Source organism: Nuphar pumila, chromosome 3, assembly GCF_984573655.1.
Source record: "Nuphar pumila chromosome 3, dmNupPumi1.hap1.1, whole genome shotgun sequence".
NCBI lineage: Eukaryota > Viridiplantae > Streptophyta > Magnoliopsida > Nymphaeales > Nymphaeaceae > Nuphar > Nuphar pumila.
The window spans coordinates 131592183-131618389 of NC_143251.1; the positions used below are offsets into that span (position 1 = coordinate 131592183).

Here is a 26207-nt window from a genome sequence, read left to right on the forward strand (position 1 = left end):
AAATAAGACTTCTGAGGTAGAATAGTTAATTTGCATACTTGTGTATCTGAAGAAATATTGACTGGTCAAAGTTTACTCTTTGTGATTCATTTGAAATTGCATAATGTAAATTCTTTTAGTAGACTCATCAAGTAGTTTAATTGGCATGCCTGTTTACGTGCAAGATTACTTAACTGATGATTGTCTATCTTGCATGATTACTCCTCTGGAACTGCATACTTAAGGTAGACTTTGTGAATAGATTCCGAATGCACTGCAATTGCTATTGTAATCGAACCTTAAGGCAAGTACGGTATGAATTTTATGTAAGATCATGGAGTGTATTGAAGTGTGAAATTTACACTTTATTGTTTTGGATGTAATAATATCGGCCTCCACGGGCCAATTGCTCAGAAAAGCAAAACATGTCATGTAGGAACCAAAGAAATCATAAAACCTTATCGTAGTTGTACCTCTAGGAAGGTATGATCGTACTTTTGGACAAGTACGTCCCATGTGGGTTACGATGGTAGGTTAAGGAGGTTGTAGCAACCTCGATGAGTGCAATTAGCACATTGCTGAGATCACATAAATGATGACCATTTTCGCCTTTACAGGCAAGATGCTCGAGTGGGTCTAAGGGACCAGAGCATGTAGGATGGGGCGGCGGTTAAGAAACCCCCGTCGTACCCATCCGATCTTCACGGTTCATCAAGGGAGAGGATGGATGGTACAAAGACTCCGATGGACAGGTTGTTAACAACCACTCCACGAGCAAAAGACTCAGTTTTCCCCAGTCATCGGAGTTAGGGGAATTGGGATTACCATAAATTATCCTAGGTGGAAATTCTCAGGCACTTCTGCAGAAGTTGGATGCATCCATGGGCCACGAATGCCTTTGGGGATTTACTCTCTTGGTCACTAACCGTCCCCTTAGGAGCGGACTCAGTCAGCCATCCGGGTTAATGAAAACACCTGACATAATAAACCCCCGGATCGGTCTCGGCTGTTTCTACGTTTCGCGTCTGTGCGTACCCACAGGCCAGTTAATATCAGAACTTAAATAATATATTCATGAATAGATATAGATGACTGAGACTCACACTGCTTCTCTTTGCACTTATTACATTTGTTAGAATAGACTACAATTGTTTTAATTGCTTAAATATCATAACTGCTTATCTCATGAATATCTTGTTTTATTTTCATTCTACTTATCTGTTCGTGCACCTACTGGTTTGTTGTAAAACTGACCCATTTCATGGGCAGGTAAGGAGTAGGACCTTACGGGCAGCCGATGGCGTGGTGCAACATGGATCAAGATTCATCTTCTTTCTGCTGACGGCTTAGCTTTGGGACTTTTTGGAGTTTTTCTTAGATTTATTAAACCTTGGAATAAAATGCTCATTTTGTAATAAACTGCAGATTTTAATCGATTGTCTTACTTCTTAAATTCCTTTAAGATGTTGGACATGTGAATGATGATTTTTCAGCTAACGTACCCAGGATTGTTGACTCGTGTTCCTTTCTAAATGTCTTCCGCTGTTGTTTTTAAATATTAAACTTTAAATCTTTGAAAGGTTTTCGATAAGGTTTCGAAAATCACAAGTCGAAATTTTGGGGCGTTACAAAACCATTTTCAGATTTTACACGTAAAATCCTCATCTTGTATCTCACGTAGACATCATTCCCAAAAGAGAATGTGATATATTTATTAATTTCCAGAGATTGATCAAGTATTTCAGCTGAGAACCGTAAAGGAGTAAGAATTAATAATACAAAATTGTTATAGACAATTTCAAAGATACCAAATAAGGAGACAACAAAGATAGTCAGATTTCTATAGCACATGCCTCTGCCTTAATGAAGCTTCATTCTTTATTCTATTATGATGTCCCAACATCACATATTTTCATTAGAACTAGTTATGCTTTATCATCACCATGTTGGGATACTCTAGCAATGTCTTATATTTTTTGTAGGCAGCTCTTCACACTTAACTGGCGACAATCATACTATTATAACTTAATCTCCTTTTGAACTCTAACATTCAAGTGTTCTTAACACTAATAGCAAATGAAGAATAGATCTCAATTTTTTCAGATTATTCTTCTACAGATCTGCCTGATACATAACACTGGCATTCACATAAAATGTTAAAAGTTGTGCTTTATACTGAATGGGAAAATATCAAAACAAGCAAACTACCCAATCTCCAGAAACAAAGAAAATGGATCTAGATTAAACTTCTGGTGAAGAAATAAAAATCACTACAAACTACATTCCAACAGATGGTAGGTCTATTTATTCCCCAACCATGATATCAATGATTAAATACCTTAAATATTCTCTCCACCACATCATAGTATAAACCGCTTTTAGCCCACCCTCCAGTAAAAAGAACCCCATTGACCAGGTTTAGTTTCTGCAATCATAGAACTGCTTTTATTCACAAAAGATGTCAGAAAAAAAAGAATTAAGAGCAAAAAAATGAGATCCAATATCGTTCTTGAATTTACAAGTAGATTGGGAGATAAAAAAGGAAAATCAACAAAGAGATATTACAGGAGGTCGAAGTTGCAACTATCTTTTTCTATTTTATGCAATTATTATCGCACGAAATTCAAGAACTTTTACCACCATGATACAAACAAAAGAAATTGGTTGTGGTAAAAAATGCTTTCCAGTTAAAGAAAAAAGAAAAATGTTATCCATTCTTTAATTTTGTTAATATTTTCCCATATTTTTTCAAGGAAAACAAAATCTTAAATACTGCAAAGAGATCACCCCGATGACATCCTGACATTGGTGTACTGATTTTGGTGACGGCCTAGGAAACACCTGCTAAACCTATCGTATAAAGAAAATGAATTGTTTGAAATATTTCAATATGGCAATAATGCAGTACAAATTATGCTCTCATTGGAAAAGCAGGGCGCTGAGGTACAGGACCACGAAGTCAATTTACATAAGAAAAAACAAAGCGCGTGAATAATAAGGCCTACGTATTTTCAGTAGAACGCCAGGTTTGTTTACTGATTACGTAAAATAGTTGCTTCAAGAGTATCTGCCAAACATGAAGGTTCTCAACTCCATGAATGTGCTTCCAGTTCCATGAAATAAGCCCTATAGATTATAGAACCGATGATCGTCTTTGCTACACAATGTCATGTAGATTCTGCACAAGAAAAAATCGAACTAAACCGAATCGAGCTCAAAATTTTCTGAATTCCTCCTCTCACCTCTAGCAGAACCTCCGTCGGCTCGTTGTAGATGAGGGGGATCACGCGAGCCCCTGCAGCCTCGACGAACTTCACGTACGACGAGGCGATGTACGACGCGTTCGTCGCGTTGTTCAGCCTCCCGCTCGCGCCGTCGCCCGGGTGCGAAAGAATCCCGATCACCGGCCGGTAATTCAGCGCCGGATCAGGGAACGGGCATCGGGAAAGCCGTGCCTGTGCAAGATCTGGCTCGCTGGGAAGGAGGAGGGATTGGGCCCTGGCGTGGGTGAGATTCTTGGAGAGGGAGATCAGGAGATGTATCCACAGACAATTGAACATGTCCGAGGCGATGAACTGAGACGGCGACGACGAAGACGAAGACGAAGACGGCAAACGGGAACGGAGCGAGTTCGAACCCCTAACCCTACCGGCATCTTCGACGGCTCCGGGGCAGGAAGCGGAATCGCAGAGAGGAGAAGGCATTCTTCTTCGTTTCCCTGAGCTCCGGAGATTCGGAAATCCGGTGGAATTAGGGCTTTAGTTTTTTTATCATCTGAGGCCTCCCGAGAAGGGGATGATGAGAGTGGCAGATGTGGCAGAAAAAGACACTTCAGTGACTGGTTTGGTCCTTCCCAGAGGGTCGCTGTCTTCTTCCTGAGGAAGCTACCAGAACAACTGGAAGATGATTTGGCTTGTTTTTGAAACACAACCTTGACGAATACAATGGTGCCACGTTGGAACGCAGCGAGGTAGTACTCTTTTCCGAAGCCTTTGCCATGTTCTTCTTGTGGGCCCCATGCTTTGTCAGCTGTGGGCCCAGCACTCATCTGTAAGTCGCCTCGATGTTCCCTATATTTTCTTCCTCTGAAGGCCGAAACTACGCGTGGACGGAATTCGAGGTTGGAGCAGGTTCTTGGTCGCCGCTATCCGCCCAGGTACCGCTAAAAACCCACGCGATCAAGTGTCCGAAATTGTTCGGACACTTTACATGATACGAGTCACTATATATATATATTGAATATTTATGAAATTTGGATCAACCATGATCCGGCATCTGAACCATTTGCAGCCTTGCTAGTTGAGAATGGGTACGTTATGACAAACTGTAGTAAACCTATACTGCATACCGTCCGATCCGAAAAATCAAGTTCCACCCATCTTCTTTCATGACACGTGGGCCATATGGATCAGTTTGTAATTGTTAGTCCATGGATCAAGCAATGGAATATGAATTTGGACATAGTGAAGATGGGACTGGGAACCTAATCACATTGTGGTGCTATTTCCAAACGGGGCAAACTTGAAACTCACGTGATTCTCGAGAATGCATGGATGAGCATTTCCTAGATCTGGAATTGGATATAGTTTGTCCAACATCTGGGATTGGTCCCATATCTGGATTTGGGTGTGCTTCCACAAAAGCAAGTTCGGGTTTGATTGGGATCCATCATGCAATTTCCCACCTTATCGCACTTTTGTGGATAAGTGGATGCACATAAGCACGCCCTTGAGAGAGAGAGAGAGAGAGTAGTCTGCACCCCCTCCCCAACAACCAAAGAAAAAAAAATTGCCAGGCCACAAGAAATGAACGATCAGTCACCCGAACCCAACTCAATAAACAGTGAGTCAAGTTTAGACTCAATGCCTATTCAAGTTCCGGCCTAAAACCTAGCCCAAACCCAGCCAACGTTGAGCAGGGCCTCCTTCGCTTGTTGGGTAATCTGACCAACGTGACTCCCTGGGGCGAGGGGTGCGCTAAGGTTTTACGCTGCTAGAGAAGATACTAGGTTTGGTATCCTCCTATCCATGCTCGCACAGCTTGTGGAAAGACATTAGAATCGTTCTTGTTTTCAACAACGTTTTGTGGACCTTGAAGTAGCCACTTTACACATACCTTGTGTTGGCATCAACCATTCCATTTCTATCAGATTACAGGTATATCTGCATCTCTATCAGATTCTGGAGCATAAAAATTTAGATTCATCTCCTCCTAACATAAGAAGAAAATCTACCAATCAACTAAAAGATTAGAATTTCTTTTAATCTCTCCTCATCCTCATGAAAGAAATTATATCCATGAAATCTTTTCAAACATTTAGAGGACCTTCTATAATCAATCAGATAGAATATTATTCATGGAAGTAAGCATAATTGGTTAGCATGTAAGAAATACATCAAGGCTGAAGCTATGAAGAGATGCAAATCACTTACTGAATAGGTAAGGCCAGCGAGGATATGAATAAATTGGTAGAGTAGCTGAAAGTTGTAATCAGTCGTGTGAAAAAAATCCAAAGTTGTGAATCCAACTAACTTCACCAAGTTAGTAAAGAGCTGATAATGAAATAAGTGCAGGGTGGTTGTGGAGCCCCATCTGGGGTTATTCTCGCTTCCGAGAGGGTTCCACGTCATAAAAAAAAAAGTGCAGCAGTTGACAACTACCAACCTAGTGGATTCTTAACTCATGGCCAAGTTGCTTTTCATGTCACAAGTCAATCCAACCATGCCATGTATAAAGAAGACTATATGTTTGGTTGCATCTCATGTGATTCCAAATTACGTGAGATGGAACCAAATGTGATTTGAACTCATATGATTTCAAATCACATATTTTGGAATCACATGAGATTCACTTCAAATGTAATTTCAAGCCACACTGTTTCTCATTTGCATGAGATTCCACATGTTTGGTTTGCTGTTCAAATGAGACTCATTCTCTCATTTGCATTAGATTCCAAATCACATTTAAATGCAACCAAACAAAGATCATAAGTCACTGATGACATGGTTTCCTTTGTTTCTTTGATCATATAAGATTCAAAAAGAGTAATATAAGACTACACATACAACTACTAAAGGAAAATATCATGGATGCTCAATCATAGATTAGGTGGCGTAGAGTGGATGTTTCCACATGTATAATACAGCCATCTTGAATGACAAAAACAAATGTCAACACAAGAACAGTTAAATGATAAGACGCTCAAATGGTAAGCATCATTATATCCCCGAAACAACATATGATACAGGAGATGATCCATCCAAAGAAGAATAGAGCATAAATACTGAATGACCATCACAAACACAGGTATAGTGCAAGTTAAGATTGGGTTCTTTCAGATGGTGTAAGTTGCCCCATTTGCTCTGTAAGATTATCAACATTTTTCTTGTTCCACCAAAAACTACCGTTTTCAGTTGTTCTATTGATAAACTTTTTGTCATCCTTACCTCTCAATTCAGACTGGACCTCACGAGTATCAACAGAACCTGGAGTCTCGGTAAGAAATTGTTCCCAAAATACATCATTCGCTCCAGTTCGGGGTCCAACACTAGTTTCTACACTATCAACTGGCTTCTTGGATGCTCGAAGTTCAGGAGTAGAAGGCATCAAGTTCATGTCTATCACTGAAAGCCTTGACCCATCTCCTGGTAATTGTGGATGTCTGGCTTGTTCAAGAGGAGCAAGGCCTGTGCTTTCCTGGTGAGTTGCAGGTTTTGTTATCTCAGGAGATGCACCAATGTCCGCCAAATGAGAAGATGACAGATGTAATCTAGGCGATTGAGGATGCGAAACTGTATCTGCACATCCAGATATTGCTCGTAATTCAGTATGAATTGCCATAGAAGACTGACACGCATCATAAAAAATATCCATTTCTTCCCCGGAAGCCTGACCAACATGGCGAAAGAACCTCTCTAAAAAGTTTAAGGATGATTCCATGTTATAAAATGCTTCTATGTTCAAAGGCTGACCAAATCTAAAATCTGAACTATCTGTTCCTGGCATTTGCAAAGCCACAATTTCGTTCTCTTCTGCATCCTCCTCCTCAAGGGAATTATCAGATTTAGGTAACCTTCTCTTTTTATTAGCCATTGAGGAATACGTAGAATTTTCACATAGCTGAACTAGAAAAGAAATAATCTCAGGCTTATGCACAACTCCATCCACGAAGGTCAGCATCTGCTGTTGATGATGTTCTGTGAGACGTAACTTCTCCACCAAAGCCTGTGACTGCAAATCTAATTTGTGTTGCAGATGCATATGTCTACGTAGCTCCAACATAAGCACATTCTTATCATGTTTCAGTGTCTGTATTTCCTCCTCTAGCTCCTGCTTTTCCGACAAAGATAAAGTCACTGAAGCATTACCTTGCCCTTGGTTGGGATGCAGAGAATGGCTGTATGTTGGTTTTCGTCTGTGAATATTCTTCAGCAGATGCCTTTGGCCTCTTCTAAACTCATCATTTGCAAACTCCCATTGATCAGGGTCTATTTTTCTAAAACCCTGGTTTAAAAGGATGGAATTTAATCCAAAGAAAACTAAAACATCAATAAAAGAAGTATGAAAGCAGAGAATAGAAAATATACTAGAAAACAAAGTCTTCGCCCTTAAATACCAAACCATCAACTGGACGTCTGGACCAGTCTTACACACTCGAGCGCACACATATACTCTCTCTCTCTCTCTCTCTCTCTCTCTCTCTCTCTCTCTCTCTCTCTCTCTCTCTCTCTCTCTCTCACACACACACACACACACACACACACACATATATATATATATATATATTATATATATATATACAAGTCCCAATCCTTTGGAAGTTTAAAGTGACTGAAGCCCCTCTTATTGATCAATAAGAAAAAAGCATGTTATATATATATATATATATATATTATATATATATATATACAAGTCCCAATCCTTTGGAAGTTTAAAGTGACTGAAGCCCCTCTTATTGATCAATAAGAAAAAAGCATGTTCAACTATGTTTGGGTTTTCCATGTTTATTTAATATTTAATTTAATGTTTCAAAGCTTTTGTAACCCATCATTATCGCTCTTTCCTCTTCCCTCGTAAGGCAAGCCCCTTAACTTGGCATTTAATGCCCAGCCTATCTCTCTCTTCCCAACGAGTGCCCACTGTGTTTCTACTTTCTAATATAACCTTTCCCCCCGCCCCTCTCTCTCTCTCATGTAACCTTTCCCCTTCTGCATTGATTGCCCAACATGTTTCTCTCCTCTTAATGGGTGCCCACACTGTTTCCAACATGACCTTTCCATTTTTACCCTCTCTCTCCTTATGCTGGAAGCCACAAGCTCCTTCCCTCCACTGCCTCACTCATCAACAGTAGATTAATTGGCGATGAATCGGCGCTCACAAGTTGGAAAGAAGCCAAGTAACCAACTGTGATTACTCCCAAAAATCATTTAATCGGCGCCTCACCAGTAGACGGTGTTGTCAAAGAGACTGTGTTGGCAAGGAGATGCTGACTCCAACTGGTTGCAAAATACATCCTCCACAACATTGGTAACCTCGGGACTCCAAAATCTAGGACTTTGGATATCTAGGATTCGTGATTACTCATCAGTTTTTTTTTTTTTTGTTAAAAAAATTCCTGTGTTAAATTATCTTTTGTTTGAGATTTTATCAGCATGTCCTTATTCTTGTTTTTGGTGAATAAAAACGGTCTTTTCAGTATAGGTTTTCTTCTCTTGGTGTTGACTTACACTTTTCTGAAAAAAATCTGCTGATTTAGTCTTCGTTTTTTTGCTCCTATTTTTTTATAGTATGTGTTTTAATGCTATGATGAATGTAATAAAATATTATACAACCGCTATCTAATGGTGTAATATCCTTTTTAAGATAACTCCATTCCTGTTGAAATGTCATGGACCATGTTTTTTTTTCCAATTGTATTTTGTTCGGTTATTTAAAAGGTATAGATGGATTAAGCTTTACATTGACAATATGTTGTTTCTTTCAGCAGTAGGCGTGCCAAATTTGTTTTCTGATGGGGAATCAATCTATTAGTTCCATCTTTTAAAATTTTATGACTTCTCACCACTCCTAAGATAAGTTTCCTGCAATGTAATTACATTTTTTGAGAGCATTCATGCACGATGCATCCAAACTTGCAAAATTGGTTATTAAACAAGGGTCATCATTTGTTGGGTAAGGTCCAGGCCAAGCTCCAGTGGAAAAGCTGTCCTGAAATGCATGTAAAAAAAAACAGTTTTTGGTAGCAGGAGTCTTGAAAAGATATTTGTCAGGGTTTTGCTGTTAGCTTTCCAGTTATTGTATTTGTTAGATGTTTGTGTAATGAAATAACAAGTGCACAAACACAATGCCATAAAAGGGCTACAAGTGTGCACATCCACAAACACACAAGCCACTTATGGGTCAAATACAAAGAGCCACTAAGGGCTAACACATAAATCTCTCAAAAGAGAGCAAGAATAAAAATATAAAAACAAAGATATTATTCCCGAATGCTTAGACCAAGCATTCCTTTTGAAGGAGCCAAACAACCCTTTTTATATACAAGAGAGAACATTGGGGAGCTCCCAATATAGTTGTTGGACTATGTCACATGGGTGCGGGTGCGGGTGCGGCACTTTCAAAAACCTTGGGTGCGGGGGTGCGGCAAAAAAAGATTTTATATATATATATATATATATATATATATATATATATATATATATATATATATATAATTTTAAAGTTTTATCAGTTAACAACATTAACACTAATGAAATAAAAAAACAATTATCACAATATCATCAAATCAATCCATCATGCATGCAATAAATCAAATTAACAATCTACAATTCTATTCTACAAGACTATTAGCTCTAGCTTTACTACGGTTATCCGAGTAGCAGGTGCCATCAAACAAACTATAACTAATTTATTGAGTCATTCGCAGTTTCACAGTCTGAATTAGTTCATACTTACACATGCATGGCTTAATCTTTGAGACAAGCATATGACTACTGGCAGGATCAACCAGGTAGCATGCCTCGTAAATGTCGCAACACTGGCTCGAAGGCCGCGCAACTGTGAAGCGTCATCCGTCGATTCCGACATTGAAAATATCAGTGCAGGAAGGAGAGCTGTTTCAACTCCCCACCTAAGCCAACACATACCGAACATCCGAAAGCCCACATAGCGGCAAGGGGAGGGGCCGAGCCCCCTACCTTCGCCCTCTTTGTGCAGGGGAGGGGCTGAGCCCCCTCCCTGCACTCTCTGTTGGCAGGAGAGGGGGCGAGCCCCCTCCCTGCACCCTCTTTGTGCAGGGGAGGGGTAGAGCCCCCTCCCTGCACTCTCTGTTGGCAGGGGAGGGGCCAATCCCCCTCCTTGTGCCCTCTTTGTGCAGGGGAGGGGTTGAAGAGGAGAGGAGGAGAGCAGAGGGAGTCAGAGGGGAGAGAGCGTACCTAAAGCGGCGGCGTCGGGGTCCGGCGGAGGCTTCAGGAGGAGAGGTCGGGAAGATAGGAAGGGTCAGCAACACATTTATCGGGCGATTTTTTTTTAAGTTAAAAAAAAAAGATACAAATGACCCTGGGTGCGTTGACGGCACCCAGGGTCGGGTTGACAGCACCGGGTGCCGCACCCACACGCGCATATTTACGGGTGCGGCACCCTGGGTGCGTTGATGCGGGTGCAACACCCGTTTTGCCGAGTCCTTGTGGCATAGTTGTTGGGAGCTCCCCAACTATCATATTTACGACCGTTGGAGAGCCCCAACGACTTTATGGTCATATTGACCATAGAGCCCCTAAATAAACATTGAATTTACAAAAAAATAAAATAAAAAATAAAAGCCTAAAACTATCCCTAATAGACAACACTACAAAATAACCAAAATACCCCTGGTAATATACCCAAATTACATAACCCAATATTTAAATATATATGTACATATGCTCATATACAATACATTTTAACAGTTTGTCATTCCTCTGATTCTTATTGTTTTCTATATGTATTGGTATTTGTTTTCTTACTTAATGTACGGATTTGGATAATACAATATTTTGTGGCTTGCAATATTAAATCAATATTTCTAAACTTTTCTCCTTCTGGTTGTGAAAATGCTGCTTGAAATGTTGGACATTGGATCCAGGTGAGAATTCTTCTTAAAAGTGGTCCAGGATTTTCTTTTTTTATTGATAGGCAAGCTGGGGTTAGGCAGACCCCACCAGTTATACAACGTACCATCGGGTTTTGAACTTGCAACGTCCCAATACAAGGTGACGTGAACTAACAGCTCCTACCAAACAAGCGGATCCCCCGTTAGTTTCATAAAAATGGTCCAGGATTATTATTCCCCTTAGTCTTCGCAAGTTTCATCTGTTTAGGTAAAGTGATTATATAATTTAGGGGATCATTTTAGTTTGGTCCTTCTATCCAATGTATGTGTTGTGAAGCTTTTTCCAGTTATGAAGATTATGTTAGTTCAGCGATAGTATTTGGTCGTGTTGATGTTATGGGAACATATTTACTGAGACAAGGTGTTGTATTTTATGAATTATGAACCAAGTGCGAATTCAAAATTTTGAGGTATTTTTCCTTAAATCTACCCATATGAATATGGTCTACGTGTTTGATATTTGTAAGAATCAAGTCTTGGATCGTTTGATTACGACATTTGAGAAAGACCGTTTAGGGCTTGAAAACCAATGGCCCAGAATTTTCATAAATATTTTTGTTATACTTTTTTTTTAACTCCGCCTGTGTAGTTATACACTGCCGGTCCCAAGCCCGGATAAAGGAGGAGGGTTGCGGTAGGCCTGTGACAGCCAGCATAAAAACTTTGTCATATCCTATGAAAATGAACCAATATGAGAATTTCGTTGGGGCGTTCCCTACTGAGCGACGCGCTGTACTCTCTAGGCCCGGAGGCAGTGATAAATGTGCAAGGGTTGCTAGGTCGTCGCCCAGAAGCGACGCGTCACACCGGCGCCCGGGTGTGGTGTCAAATAGGCAAGGGTTCCCTCACTTTGTTGGACGGGTGGGGGTAAAGAAGTTAGTCCAAGACCATAAAATTAGGTTAGCCACTTGGAACATAGGGTCTTTAACTGGTAAGTTGGTAGAGTTAGTAGATGTTATGTGTAGGAGAAAGATTGATATTTTATGTCTTCAAGAGACCAAATGGGTAGGTGAGAAAGCTAAAGTGATAGAACCTTGGGGATATAAGATTTGGTATACAGGAATAAATAGGAATAGGAATGGAGTAGGGATTGTTATGAGTCGTCAGTTTATAGATAATGTAGTTGAGGTCCGTAGGAAGGGTGATAGAATTTTACTTATTAAATTAGTATTAGGTACGGATATTATTAATATTATTAGTGTTTATGCACCTCAAGTAGGTTTAGATGATTCCATTAAGCATCAATTTTGGGAAGATTTAGATGGAGTAGTACAAGAGACATCTTATGGAGAAAAGCTTTTCATCGGCGGTGACCTTAATGGACATGTAGGCATTAGTAGGGATGGATTTGAGAATATCCATGGAGGCTATGGTATAGGAGAAAGAAATGAAAGTGGAGAAAGGATTTTAGATTTTTGTTTGTCCTATGATATGATCTTAGCAAACACTTGGTTTAGGAAGAGGGAGTCTCACCTAGTAACATTTAAAAGTGGGGTTAATACGAGTCAGATAGATTTTTTCCTACTTAGAAAGAGAGATAGGGGTTGTTGCATCGATTGTAAGGTTATACCAGGAGAAAGTGTAGCTACACAACATAGAGTCTTAATTTTAGATCTTAGAATTAGACAATGCCGCAAAAGGGATAGACATAGGATAGATCCTAGAATTAAGTGGTGGGCACTGAAAGGAGCTAAACAAGGAATGTTTGTAGAGCAGGTAGTTAAGGAAGTTGATTGGTGTCTCGAGGAGGATTCAGAATCAATGTGGAATAAGATAGCGGGTGGTATGAGAAAAGTAGCTAAGGAGGTATTGGGTGAGTCTAAAGGCGGTGCACCACTAGGTAAGGATACATCATGGTGGAACGAGGATGTCAAATTAGCTATTAAGGTTAAAAGAGAGTGTTATAGAAATCTAAGTAAGAGTCGTGATAATGAGAATTTGGAGAAGTATATGATAGCAAAGAAGGAAGCTAAAAAAGTTGTTCGAAACGCGAGGGCTAAGGTATATAAGGAGGTTTATGATAAGTTGGATACCAAAGAAGGCGAGAAGGATATTTATAGGCTTGCAAAGATGAGAGATAGGAAATCGAAGGATTTGGGTATGGTTAGATGTATCAAAGATGAAACGCAAAGGGTTTTAGTCAAAGATGAGGAGATTAAGGAGAGATGGAAAGATTATTTTGATAAGCTATTTAATGATAGTCATGCTCAAGATCTTGGAGACTTCTTTTTTTGGTTCATATCGCTGACCCCAATTGTTTTGGGATGAAGGCGTAGTTGTTGTTGTTGTTGTATTTTTGTTATACTTTTTTCCCGTGCATTTGCATGGGTTTTCTACTAGTATATATATATATATATATATATATATATATATATATATATATATATATATATATATCAAGAGTTCTTTTCCTTAAAAATGCATGAGAAACACAGAGAAAGTTCAACTCTTTTCTTCCTTATGAATAGGATAAAAGTAGGCAAATGATCTCTCTCTCTTTCTCTCTCTTTATATATATATATATATATATATATATATATATATATATATATAGGGTAGGTGTGCACAACCATCCGTGAGCACAAAAATGCACCCAATTTTTCACCAATGATTTTTTATTTTTTAAAATTCTGACTATATAGATGTGTTTTACATGATCAGATTAGTAGTGATCAGCTTTTGAATCATCCGATTCTAACACATAAGCATGTCTTTTTAAGGGTTAACAATGAAAGGCCCACAAATTTTTAAATTTTAAATGTTATAAAGTCATACTTTTTTGTCAAAAAAACACAAACCAAGGGCCAGTTCCTAGCAAATGGAACATGGCAAACACATCCATACGGTCAAATCACCGAAAAACAGTGTCTAACACCAGTCCACACCCACCTCTCTCTCTCTCTCTCTCTCTCTCTATATATATATATATATATATATATATATATACACACACACACACACAAAACCTCTACTGGAGACATTACGTTCATACCAATTTCTTTCTCAGAAAAAAATTCACACTAGTTTTTTAACCCTAACAATTTTGAAAATACCATGGCCACATTGATAGTCACCACCAGGACAATAAAATTAGATTAGTTATGTACCATGAGTGGAACTACTAAATGTGCTTCTCATAAAACAACTTAAAGTTAATTACCATTGGCAATGACAATTAATGTTTGTAACTATAAATAAAATGTATATATATATATACATTACTAAATTTGTTGACATCTATGTTACATAGTTGCGGATGCAGAGGGTGTGACATGACAAACTCAAAATACTTCGGTCAGGGGGTGCAGGTATATATGTCTATATTTATGTATGTATGTACTTATGTATGTATGTTGCATGCATGCATGTATGTATATACACGTGAGTGTATGTACATTCTACATAATGCATTTAGAATTATATAATTATAATTGTTTTTAGGTTTTTTCTAAACTTGGATAATTTAGGACTTGGTCAAAGTTGACCAAGTTCAAAAATGAATGAAAATGGCTAGGTGAATGCCTCACCCAACACTTGTTGACCCACACCCAAATGTGTCAGGTGCCACACCTACACCATGTTGACACGGTTGATCCAGGGGTGCAGAAGCATCCATGTTACATAGGTTGACAATCATTAACCGTAATGAATGCAGAGCAGACATATGACAATTTAAATTTTAATGTGCATCCTTTATGCATACAAGTAAATAGTTGTGGCGATGACAATTAATGCAAAAGACACAGTGAGTAACTTCAAAACATTATAAAAGCAAAAAAACATAGTGAGTTGGGAGTTGGGGCATACCCAATGTGCTCTCGTATGACAGCCGCTAGGGAGGAGGCATACTAGGCTGCATCCTAACCTTCTGTATTTTTTTGCAAGAAGTGGTCACCCTCATGGCTCAAACCCATTTCCAAGACAACAGTTCAAACACTTCACAATTGCACCAAGCAATGGCCTTTGTACTTTATACAAGCATACATGCATGCATTCATGGAAAGACAACAAATATTGTCCCCTTCCCCCTTCCTTTTCCAACACAAATTGGGCATTTGCAAGGTCCAGGGCATGTTGTCTATGTTATATGAGACTGCCCAAGCCAGAATCATCTTTGTTTTCATGGATATCCTATTTCCATATGGTTTTCTTTGAAAAATATTGGCTTAAAACCATATCAGCAGCCAGTTCCAATTCAAGTGGTTCAACCAATTGACCAGTCACCTTGACAAAATATTCCTCGAGCAATAATCTTTGCAATTTCTGGCCAATGTTTTAAGAGGAGCGGTTCTTTATGCCTTGAGGGATAAGCTTCAAGGCATTTTAAGAGCAAAGTACTTTCCGTTAAGTTAAAAGGCATTATTGTTTTCAGGTACAATCAGAGAGTTTTTAGAAGAGGTTCTAACCGCCTCTAGATATCCAATCCTCATTTTCACTCGTTTTATCACGTGTTATACTGTCTTACTTAATCTTGATTTTAATCAACCTTTAAGCATTCTTCCTTCTTTTATACTTATTAACTTTTAAGCTTGCACTCTGGTACATTTCAATGCTTCAGCCTCACCTCCAACTACTGCTACAGCCTTGCCTCGCTTTTTACCCTTTTAAAACCTTGTTGCCATCTAGAAGTTGGCCAGACATAAAAAAAAACATATGACGTAGTAAATAGGATGTGCAACCATCTGATATGGAAATAAATGAATGTGCATCTGCTATTCATTTATACATTTACCGAGTCAAAAAAGTAAAAGGTCACTAAGCAAATTGATAAAATAAGACAGCAGATACCTAGCAAATTAAAGTAATAAACCCTACTAATGATTGATAAGAACTCCAACAAACACCAACATAGCATCGATGACACGATAAGAAACATAAGTATCATAACTCATAAAACAAAATATGTACTTAACGTGATCGAAGCCACCAAAAAGATGAATCCAGCAAAAGAAAATGACAGAAACCTAGATAAGAACTAATGGTGAATGAAAATCAGCAAAATTAGGAAACAGTTATATGCTTACATATGTATTAAGCTGCCGAACAAAGCTGGAGAAATTGCTATGCTTGAAATACTTGGGAATTAGATCCCTTTCAAACTCAGCCTGATTCCATACAATGAAGCTGTGGCCGCCTTCACTCCATGAGACGACAGAATCCGTTGATGAGTCATCAACCATGTCATATGTCTTTGTGAGAAAAGGAGGAGGGGCAATTGTACCGCTCTGTGGTCCATCCATTCTCCAGTCAGCCATGTGGAAACGCTGACCTCCTATAAATGAAGACTATACCCATGGAAACCATCTTACCATGGCGACACCAATCCTTTGCCACTTGCTCAACAACTTGACCAATGATTCATTTCTTGGACTCCTTGAAGCCTCAGAAAAAAATACCAATAGTCTTGCTTGCCAATTGAAACAGTGGAAGTTTTGCTCTCAACACAAATAACACAATCCCCCTCTCATCGTCAAAATTTTTACTTACTAATACCAAACTATGAATAACACAAGGCTCTTCATGTCACCCATAGATCAGGCATGTCTTCACTGGATGCATAGCTGGACAAAACATACAAATCACGAAATCGAAGTTATAAAAGCTGAGAGCCAAAGAGACAAACCATCTTCAACCCCTGAGTTTCCCCTTTAGCAGATAAATGACTAAAAACAGTTGGCTTAATATCTCGCTCCCCAAGCCCAGAACCCAAAAATAAACCAATATTCTTCTTTTTGACACAGAAGCCACTATCAAAGTAGAAACCTTCCTTCCACTCCTGGAAGATCCCAAGAAGAAAATCATAAAACCATGAACACCTTCAAGATAAATATGTTAAAATGTATCATTCAACATTTGTAATATTATATATATAAAGGATAATACATATTCATATATGGTATATATGCATATGTGTTATCCTAATTATATATATATAATATATATTTCTCTATTTATAGGCATAGGGGTAGTTTAGACATTTCACAGTTTTACGCATATTCCATTTGGAATATGTTTGTAATTTTACTTTTAATTTTCCTTTTTTTTATTTTTCTCTTGTGTTATAAATAGGGGTCTCCCCCCTGTAATTCCTTCACTCCTTGGAGGAGCTTATGCTCCATTGTATAGGGTTTTTACCCTCTTCTCCCTATTTCTTCAATAATATTCAACTTATGACTTTAAGTCATATTTATCCCTTTTATGGGTTTATGTATTAGCACTTGATGTGCTTGTGTTGTTCCCTTAAGTGGGTATATTCGCACTTAATGTGCATGTGTATGGGTTCATTATCGAACCTAAAATATTCAAAGTCACTTTCTAACATGGTATCAGAGCCCGGTTACGATGGGGTTGTCTCTTGGTGCAACGGAAAGCGTGGTGCTCAAGAAATGGTGAAGTATTCTTTGTTCCTTCTTTTTTTTTGAAAGTTTTTCGGTATGTATCTCTTTTCTTAACATATTATGCATTATGAAACTATTTTTTGCACATTTAGTGTTTTTCGATAGTTGAATCATTTCCTTTTAGTATATTTTAAAAACATCTCTTTTTAATTTTGGTAAACGTGTTTATTGTTCAAATATATAATTCTTGTTTATATAAGTTATTGATTCCGCATTACATATTATAGTAATTTATGTTTTTCAAAATTGAAATTATATATAATAGTAATTTATGTTTTTAAAATTGTTTTCAATTATGTGAGATTTATGATTCTTCCGTAAGAATTTCGTGATTAACCTATAAATTAACTTTTTATATATATTTTCTTGCTAAATTAATGATCTTTGCTTAAAACTCTTGTGTATGATTTTTAGTGCTTTTTTGTGAAAAACAAAAAAAAATATTATATATATATATATAATGAGAATTTCTCGCATCTAAATATTTGTTGTTTATTTTAAAAATGTTCTCACACTCTATAGAGTGCATAGTGTATCTATTGCATCCTTTGGTATAAAAGATTTTCATTATTTTGATTTTTCCTCTAAGGATGCCTACATTGGCCATAATATGGTCTTCCTTGTCTTAAATTGCATAATTAAAGCTTGAGAGTCTCAAGCATTTGTTTCTTTTTGTGAAATACATGCTTTATTACATGTTTTCCTTTATTACGCTTTTTGCGTATTTTGTTCAAGTGATTGTGAAAGTGTCTTTGTACACTTCTTTTATAAAATATTTATGCTTGTATGCGTATTGTCTATCCATAGACATTTTCACATAGTACTCTCTTTTCAATAAAGAGATGTTTTTATTGCCTTCTTTAGGGCTTGTGTTTGTTTTTATCCCTAAATGGACTTGTAAGATTGTTTCTTTTATCATTATAAATGCTTCCGTAATATCTTAGTACATGTTGTCCTAAATTTGCACATTTAAGATTATTGCCATTTTGCATCTTGGTATACATATAAATTGTTAATTATAAAGGCTTGATTTATTTCTTGGATTATTCCAAATCCTTTTTCTCACATGATATAGCTTAAATATTTCATGTTGTGTTGATTAAGTCTTTTTATAATGATCATAATTAAACATTATTTCATATATATACAACATTATTGTCATATGACATATTGTTGTGATTAATTATGTTGGACCTTTGATTCAATTTTTTAATCGGTCCTCTTTTCTTTGAAAAATGATTCCTAAAAGTGTTTATTGCCTTTTTGTGGCATTTATATTTGTCCATCACATATTATTTAATGCATCATTTGTTTGGCCTTATTATTGTTTTATTAGAGATGTTTGTTGAGGTGAGTTATGGGCACCTCGTGTTATATCATTCTAGATTGTCCACTTGCCATATTATAGATGGTTGTTGAGGTGAGTTATGGGCACCTTGGGACTCTAAAATGATTTGTTATATGATTTCTAATTATGAGTGTGTCACTCATTTTTTCTCTTTTGGCCATTGATCTAATGGATGCTCTCATTTATATGTAAATGTGATGGATATATGGTGTTTAAAACCTTAAATGTTTTAAGGTATATTAAAATCAAGGTTTTGGGGATTATTGCCCAACCTTTTATTGTTTATGAATCATATTAGTGCATTTGCATATTTATGTTTTGTGCTTTTGTGCACAAGTGTTCTTGGTGTGTGTATATTCACACATTTATTCCAAAATGATATTGTTATGGGTATTCTTTTTTAAGAATATTGTTTAAGGTTTTATTTATATGTTTGTCATTACAAGTTTTATTGCCTCAAAAGTCTTCTCCTTTTTATAGCCCCTTATCTAAGTGTCATCATATGGAGACAAGAATTTTATTACACCTTCGTGTGTTGTTAGCCCTTTGTTGGCTTTTGCTCTCTTGGTCTAGTAGTTGAACACACTTGTCTTGAGTGTTATTATATGTAGACAAGGCACGTTGATTCACACCATGGTGTGTGATTTTAGCCTATGTTGGCATTTGTGTCCTTGTTACAGTCGCTGAGATGTATGCCCATGATTGGCTTATTTCACTCATTTCAAGTGTCATCTTATGTAGAAAAGAGATGTATTGTGTTTTAACCCATGGTTGGCTTGTTACTCTTGTTCTAGTAGCTGAACATACTTGGTTTTGAGTGTATTTTTACATAGACAATAGATGTTTTTTGTCCATGTTGGCGTGCATTCTCTTGTTCTTGTCATAGATGCACTCATTTCAAGTATTATTATATGTAGACAAGAGGTTCTTTTGCACACCTTTGTGTGTGTCTTGGGCCTTTAATGACATTATATTAATATTATTGATCTAGTAGCTTATACACTTGATTTACGGGTTTTGGAGGACTAATGAGATAGTAGCTTGTAGTGGATGAACTACTTTTGAAAATTGCAAAATTTCTTGTGTTTTTAGATACAAGTTAATCATATCTATGATATGTTTTTAAATCAAATTGATATTTTAGCATTTAATCTATATATGAAGTGCTTACAGTTTTTTGGCATCTTTTTGTATTTGATATGCAAAATGAGTCTTTTGTCTCAAATGATATTCATTCTTGAATCTTGGGTGGATGCTTTAATATATTTAGTCAAATCATGCTTTTGAAACATTTGCATCCGTGTTCATTTTGACTAAAGTATGTTTGGAGCATGTTCATTAATAATTTTTTTTAAGTGTTAATTCATTTCATGATAGTATATGCATATGCTCATTATGGCCTTTTAAGGCCCTCATTCAATAAAGCATATGTAGCTTATGCCTCTTCGTAGGCTTATTGTGGTGTCTCTTAGTGGACCATTTTGTTATTTCCCATTATGGGGTTGTGCTTGTCCAATGATGGACCTTATAAATGCATTATGCATTCTTGCAATTCGTTTCCGCTCACTCTTTAACATGATATTTGATTTTTGAAGCTTTGGTTTTCTAAATTTTCTTTTCATGCTAAAGTAATTATCCTATTATGCATAAATTTTGCACCTTGTTAGGAATGTTCCTTTTTGAGTAAAGTGCAAAGATATTTTTTACTTGTTCTTTGTTGTTGTTCCTCAGGATCTTAAAGATAAGAGGAAAAGAAGTACCTTGGATAGATCATGGAAGGTGCTCATCGTTAAAAACGTTGGAGGAAGACATTTGCAATGGCATTCGTACTGAAGGCTCTTGAAGCCTTGAGATTATTCCTCTTACTTTTTTCAATTTTTTGTTCCCCCACGCAAAGCTTGAGGGGGGGTGTTAAAATGTATCATTCAACATTTGTAATATTATATATATTTTATATATATAAAGGATAATACATATTCATATATGGTATATATGCATATGTATTATCCTAATTATATATATAAAATATATATCTCTCTATTTATAGGCATAGGGGTAGTTTAAACATTTCATAGTTTTACATGGAATATGTTTGTAATTTTACTTTTAATTTTCCTTTTTTTATTTTTCTCTTTTTTGTGGTTTGTGCCACCTAGGGAGGCTCCCCAAAGAGTCGTTGGGGAGCCCCCAACGGTCACAAATGTGACCATTGGGGGCTCCCAACGACTCCTTTGGGAGCCCCCTAGGTGGCTCCTCTCTTGTGTTATAAATAGGGGTCTCCCCCCTGTAATTCCTTAACTCCTTGGAGGAGCTTATGCTCCATTGTATAAGGTTTTTACCCTCTTCTCCCTATTTCTTCAATAATATTCAACTTATGACTTTAAGTCATATTTATCCCTTTTATGGGTTTATGTATTAGCACTTATGTGCTTGTGTTGTTCCCTTAAGTGGGTATATTCGCACTTAATGTGCATGTGTATGGGTTCATTATCGAACCTAAAATATTCAAAGTCACTTTCTAACAAAATCTCTCTCTCTGAGTTTATGTCCGATATTCCGCATCGCTTCACCAATTGAAATTGCCCCAAAAAACAGACGCTTCTAACTTATTGAAGTGCGCTGCCTCCTCAAAGCTAATATCAAGCAATAACGATAACACAAAATGTTGCAAAAATGAACCAACTTCCATTATATTGCCAATCTGAAACAATACCTACTTGACCTTTCAATTCCTGATGCTTAATTCACAAACCTTCAAGCTAAATATCAATAATTCCACAACAAAAAAAAACTCCCAAAAAATCACAAAAATACAAAAAAACAAAAAAAAAATCTCAATTCTCAATCTCAATTACAAAGACCCAAAGAGGAAAGCCGACTACCTTGTGATCAACCATAAGCGCTATTAAAATCCACACAAACCACATCTGTGGAAAAGAATGAGCATCGGATCCGGCAATCCAAACGGATAAGCAGCGGATTCAATCTCAATAATCAACGCAACTGGAAACGAAAACCACTAGCAAAAACACAATTTAGAATCCAAATTCCTCCTTTTCTCCGTACACAAGAGTCAGAATTTCTCCAAAATTTCAGGGCACGAAAGAGGAAGAAAGCAAGCAAAGACGGAGATGAAGTTTACCTCCCACCAAACGGGAGAATTCGAGCGTTTTGTAGATCCCAAGGGGAAGAGCGTCTCGATCGAGCAGCAGAAACGAGAATTAGGGTTTCTACGACAATTGGGATCTTCGGAGGGGGAAGGCTTCTCGAGAGCGCGTTTGGATGGCGGGGAGCGAGAGAGGGAAGGTCACGCAAAAGAAAGTCTCGAAGAGTCGGAGGCGTTTGGACTTTTGACTAGGGACGAGGACGACCGTTTCCTCTCTGCCGCCTACTCTTCACTAAATTACGGAAATGCCACTCCTCTACGGATCGACTCTGGTCGGATCTTTTATTCGAACCCGGTACTTTATTTCGGGTACGGATTCTTACAAAGATCCGAAATTGTATTTGGATGGATCTCGGAACTTCAGATTAACATGGTGGTGTTTTTTTTTTTTTTTTTATGGATGCTGATCAGATTTGAATTGGTGTTTAAGCTGGATTATATTTTAAATAAAATCTATTTGTACCTTTTTTTCCCGATAGGCAAACTGCTAGAATGTTGACAATATCGGTTTGGGAAAATTGATTTTCAAATCGATTCAGAGAATCTGCTGACTTGGAATCGAACCAAATCGAGCTGAATTGGCCATTTTTTCTTTTGTAATATAAAAATAATTAAAATTGCAAATTTATTAAAAAAATCACGATGTTAAAACATTTTAAAAATTATTAAAACATTAAAAATTGGCTGAGTGCTGAAATTGATTTTGGACCCATAAGATATGAAATTCAGACCAATCTGGGTCGATGTCTTTTTTTTACTCGGAGAAACCGCCCCAAGCACAAAGACCGAGCCACGCTCTCTGTCTATGCCCGCGTAAAACTCCAAGGGCTTACCCCTCGACCCCATAAAATCGCTACGCTTCGGCTTATGCAGGTGGTGACGCCCATGGGATTTGAACCTAGACCGTCCGTCCAACGGTTTAGGCCCATCCCACTACACCAAACCCCTTGGGTCTGATTTGGGTGGATGTTGATAACAATGAGCTAAGGAATACAACCCTACTGGGATTTGAATAGAAGAACTCTTGGCTACGTAGTGCAACCTAACCATTCAATTATCCCATTCAACTCTGATCAGTTTGTCGTTTTTGCATGTGAAAACCTTGATTTTGGTCCTCTTTTATAGGATGCAGTTTTACCACATATGTTTCGGATCTGGATTTAAACTATATTATTGGATCTCATTCAGATCTGTAATTCATTTTTTTTTTTACTGAAAAGTCCGTTTGGATTCCTATCAGATAAGGCCCAACCTGATCTGCTCACGCCTGGCCTGGCGTAAGGTTTAGAAGTGGGTACTGGAGGTCCGACCCGAATCAGACATCCTGTTGGTGCATGGGGCGGTTGTTGCTTTATTATGGTTGGGACACGTAAGGCTGGATGGACGTGTCCTCAACCTGAAGTTTTACCTCAAAGGAGGCAGACCTATTAAGTGACTCTGTTATCGGTGAGAGTTTTACTTTATCATAAAAAATAAAAAATAAAAGAAAGAAAAAAGACATCCCGTGGAGTAAGCTTTGCCACCATCATGGTAATCAGTAGAAAATCGATACGCTTTACCTCTGAATTGGTTATTTTTTAATAAATATAAAAAATACTTAAAATTATTTCTTAATAAATAAAAAAATTACTTAAAATTATTTTAATGGCTTGTATCACACATTCACTTAATATGTTTTGGCCAATTCAGAATGATTCATTTGAGTATCGGTATCGGCCGATTCACTTGAACGGTTGGCCAAATGATACAGGGCCTATACCGATACTGACAACATTGGTCCCGCCTATTTGTCACCACAACCGAACTAATCATGTCATTATATTACTAGTTTGATTAGACACCATTTTCTTTCCCTTCCTTCCCATTGGGAAGTTAGATCATGTTAATCCATAGTAGTGATCTGATTTAGGGGTAGCAATCGGTCGGGTTGGGGGGTCAGCATACCTCAACCCGAACCTGACCCGTTTATTAAACGGGTAACCCGACACGACCCGCCAACCCGCTTAACAAACTGGTTGGGTCGGGTAAACGGGTTGGCGGATTAGCGGGTCGGGTCGGGTTGACCCGCCTGCCTAACCCGTTTATTAAACGGGTCAGCCGGCTTGGCGGGTTGGCATACCCCTAACACGAACCCGACCCGTTTAATAAACGGGTTAGGTGGGTTGACCCGTTTATTAAACGGGTTCATTTTTGCCCAACCCGAACCCACCTAAGAGTCGGGTTGGCGGGTCGTGTCAGGTTTTGTCACCCCTAATCTGATTGTTGCCTTTGCTTTATACCTTTCTCGGCCTTTTGGCTAACATCAAGATTGTTGTCTTGCTTCTTGGGATGCAAATGTATCGGCTTCTGTTAGACCTTTCGATCTGAACTGACACCTTATTCTCGGATATGGATTTTAAAATGTTGATCCGCATGTGTACTTGAGTCATATTTGGAGTGGTCCATGCAAAATTTTATTGGATTTGGATTCAAACAACTTTCTACCAGATCTACATTCAGTTCTGCATCAAATTCGATCAGTTTGTACTTTTGCATGTTGAAAAACCTGTTTCCGTCAATTTTTCTCTTGGATCTAGTATTGTCACATAGGATCCAAATATGGATTGAGAACTATTTCATGGAGCTTATCCAGATCCAAAATCGGCGGGTATTCCATGGGTTTGCCCACTTTAATGCACGTTGGGCACTAACTATTGTTTCCAGCCTCCAAACTGATGGCCACTTTACGTGTAGAATAGATTATGGCTAACTAGTAATTAAACCCATTTCATTATAAAATTAATTATGTGATAAAAGTTCCATCCCCATGAAAGTATTTACTCATATTTATTTGGCAACCACATGCTTTTATTTAGGAAAAAATATTGGTGGGTTCCAAATCCACTAGTGAACAACTTTATTTTTTATTTTATTTTTTTGGCAGATCTGACCCACTAGAAGTGATCTACTGGGCGTAGTAGAAACTGGCCCTTGGAGCATGTTTTTTTTTATGTACATGGTGGATTTTTTGGAGGTTAAAAAATCTACAGCCTACAATGTATCAATTTTTTAACTATCAATTGTATTTCTACATTGAAATAATATGATCTAAGCGTTGATTCCCACTATTTTGATTATGTTCCATGGAGTCAGATTTGATCAAAACAACTTGCCCCTTGAATTTCGACTAGGAGGTTTGGAACCCACAATGTGAACCTTAAGTGCTCGGTTTCTAAGATGGACTTTGGAGAATTTTTAACATACCTTGCAAGGATTTGAGGAACCATTTTGATTACAATTTGTTAAGAAATGATGTACGGAGAAGGCAACGGGGGAGGGATGTAGGATTTGAAAACATACCTTGAGTTATGCATTTAGGACACGTTTGAAAGAGAGAAAAACTCTCATTGGAAAATAAAGTTTTGCCCTGTGAGAGTTTTTTATATGAGAAGTTTTTAAAAAAGAAAGTTTTTTCCTTGTTCGTGTAGCATGAGAAAAACAGTGGAAAATGTGAAAAATGAGAGAGAGGAGGAGGGTGGAGGAGGTGGTGGTGGTGGTATTGGGATAAGCCACGATGTGTGGCAGTTACCCATGTTTTTGGTAACCCCCCATGTTTTTGGTAATCCTTTTTTTTAGTGTTTCTTTCGATAAACTTACTAAAAATCAGGAAGGAAACGGTTACGCTAACTGATCTCCTGCTGCGGCTATAAAGCTTGGTATCAATGAGCAACCCATGATCAAGAGAAAAACACAGAAAAAGGGTTAAGGAAAAAAATACATATTTCTAAGTTTTTTGACTAAAGAGGGAAAGAGAGATTCTGCTCACCGACTGCTGAAGGAGCCTACGCTCATTTGAGGGTTGCAGTCTGGCTGAGGAGCGAAGCTCATCCTGTTCCAGCCACCAATGCCAACCACCAGCCATCATCCGGTTCTTCGATGGCCGCCTCAGGTACGCCCACCTTCGCTCTGGTTTTGTTATGTGCAGCAAAGGATCCCAACATTGGGTTATGGGCTCACGCCATGCTTTTCTGCTACGAGGGCCTGTTGGCATTTTTTCGGCCACTGTCGCCATGGGGCGACAGTGTTTTTCGACAGCCCATTGTCGTAAGGCAATATGGTGCATCGGTTCTCGTCCATCGGTGGGGTGATGTTGGCTGCAAGCGACGACAGCCGAACACAAAAAAAAAT

General features: G+C 38.0%; 2 protein-coding genes across 5 annotated transcripts in view; both read right to left on the reverse strand.

Moving 5' to 3' along the window:
- Positions 1-3765, reverse strand: part of LOC149843852 (gamma-glutamyl hydrolase 2-like) — a 112732-nt gene extending 108967 nt beyond the window's left edge. For 3 of the 4 annotated variants that reach the window (XR_016430920.1, XM_090000096.1, XM_090000097.1), the window contains exons 1-2: positions 3222-3753; positions 2318-2404 (exon numbers count right to left, since the gene is read on the reverse strand). Coding sequence is in view for 3 of the 4 variants with exons in the window: in XM_090000096.1 (XP_089856222.1) it covers positions 2318-2404; positions 3222-3683 (549 nt within the window). In the remaining variant the exon portion in view is untranslated. Of the gene's footprint in view, positions 1-2317; positions 2405-3221 lie in introns of all 4 variants that reach the window. The other variant, XM_090000095.1, reaches the window with a different exon arrangement.
- Positions 3766-6050: 2285 nt separating this feature from the next.
- On the reverse strand, positions 6051-22198 carry LOC149843853 (heat stress transcription factor A-4c-like). The gene is made up of 3 exons (XM_090000094.1): positions 22017-22198; positions 16153-16689; positions 6051-7482 (listed from the first exon to the last, which is right to left on the reverse strand). Exons 2-3 carry the CDS (start codon positions 16381-16383, stop codon positions 6298-6300), a joined length of 1416 nt encoding a protein of 471 aa, XP_089856220.1. The 5' UTR covers positions 16384-16689; positions 22017-22198; the 3' UTR covers positions 6051-6297.
- Positions 22199-26207: the final 4009 nt, after the last annotated feature.

Bases quoted from the DNA above. Each gene is read 5' to 3' on its own strand.
- LOC149843853 (XM_090000094.1), bottom strand. From the start codon at position 16,383: ATGGCTGACTGGAGAATGGATGGACCACAGAGCGGTACAATTGCCCCT. The intron at 7,483-16,152 runs GTAAGCATATAA...CTTTTAAACCAG, and splicing joins TTCGGCAGCTTAATACATAT to GGTTTTAGAAAAATAGACCC.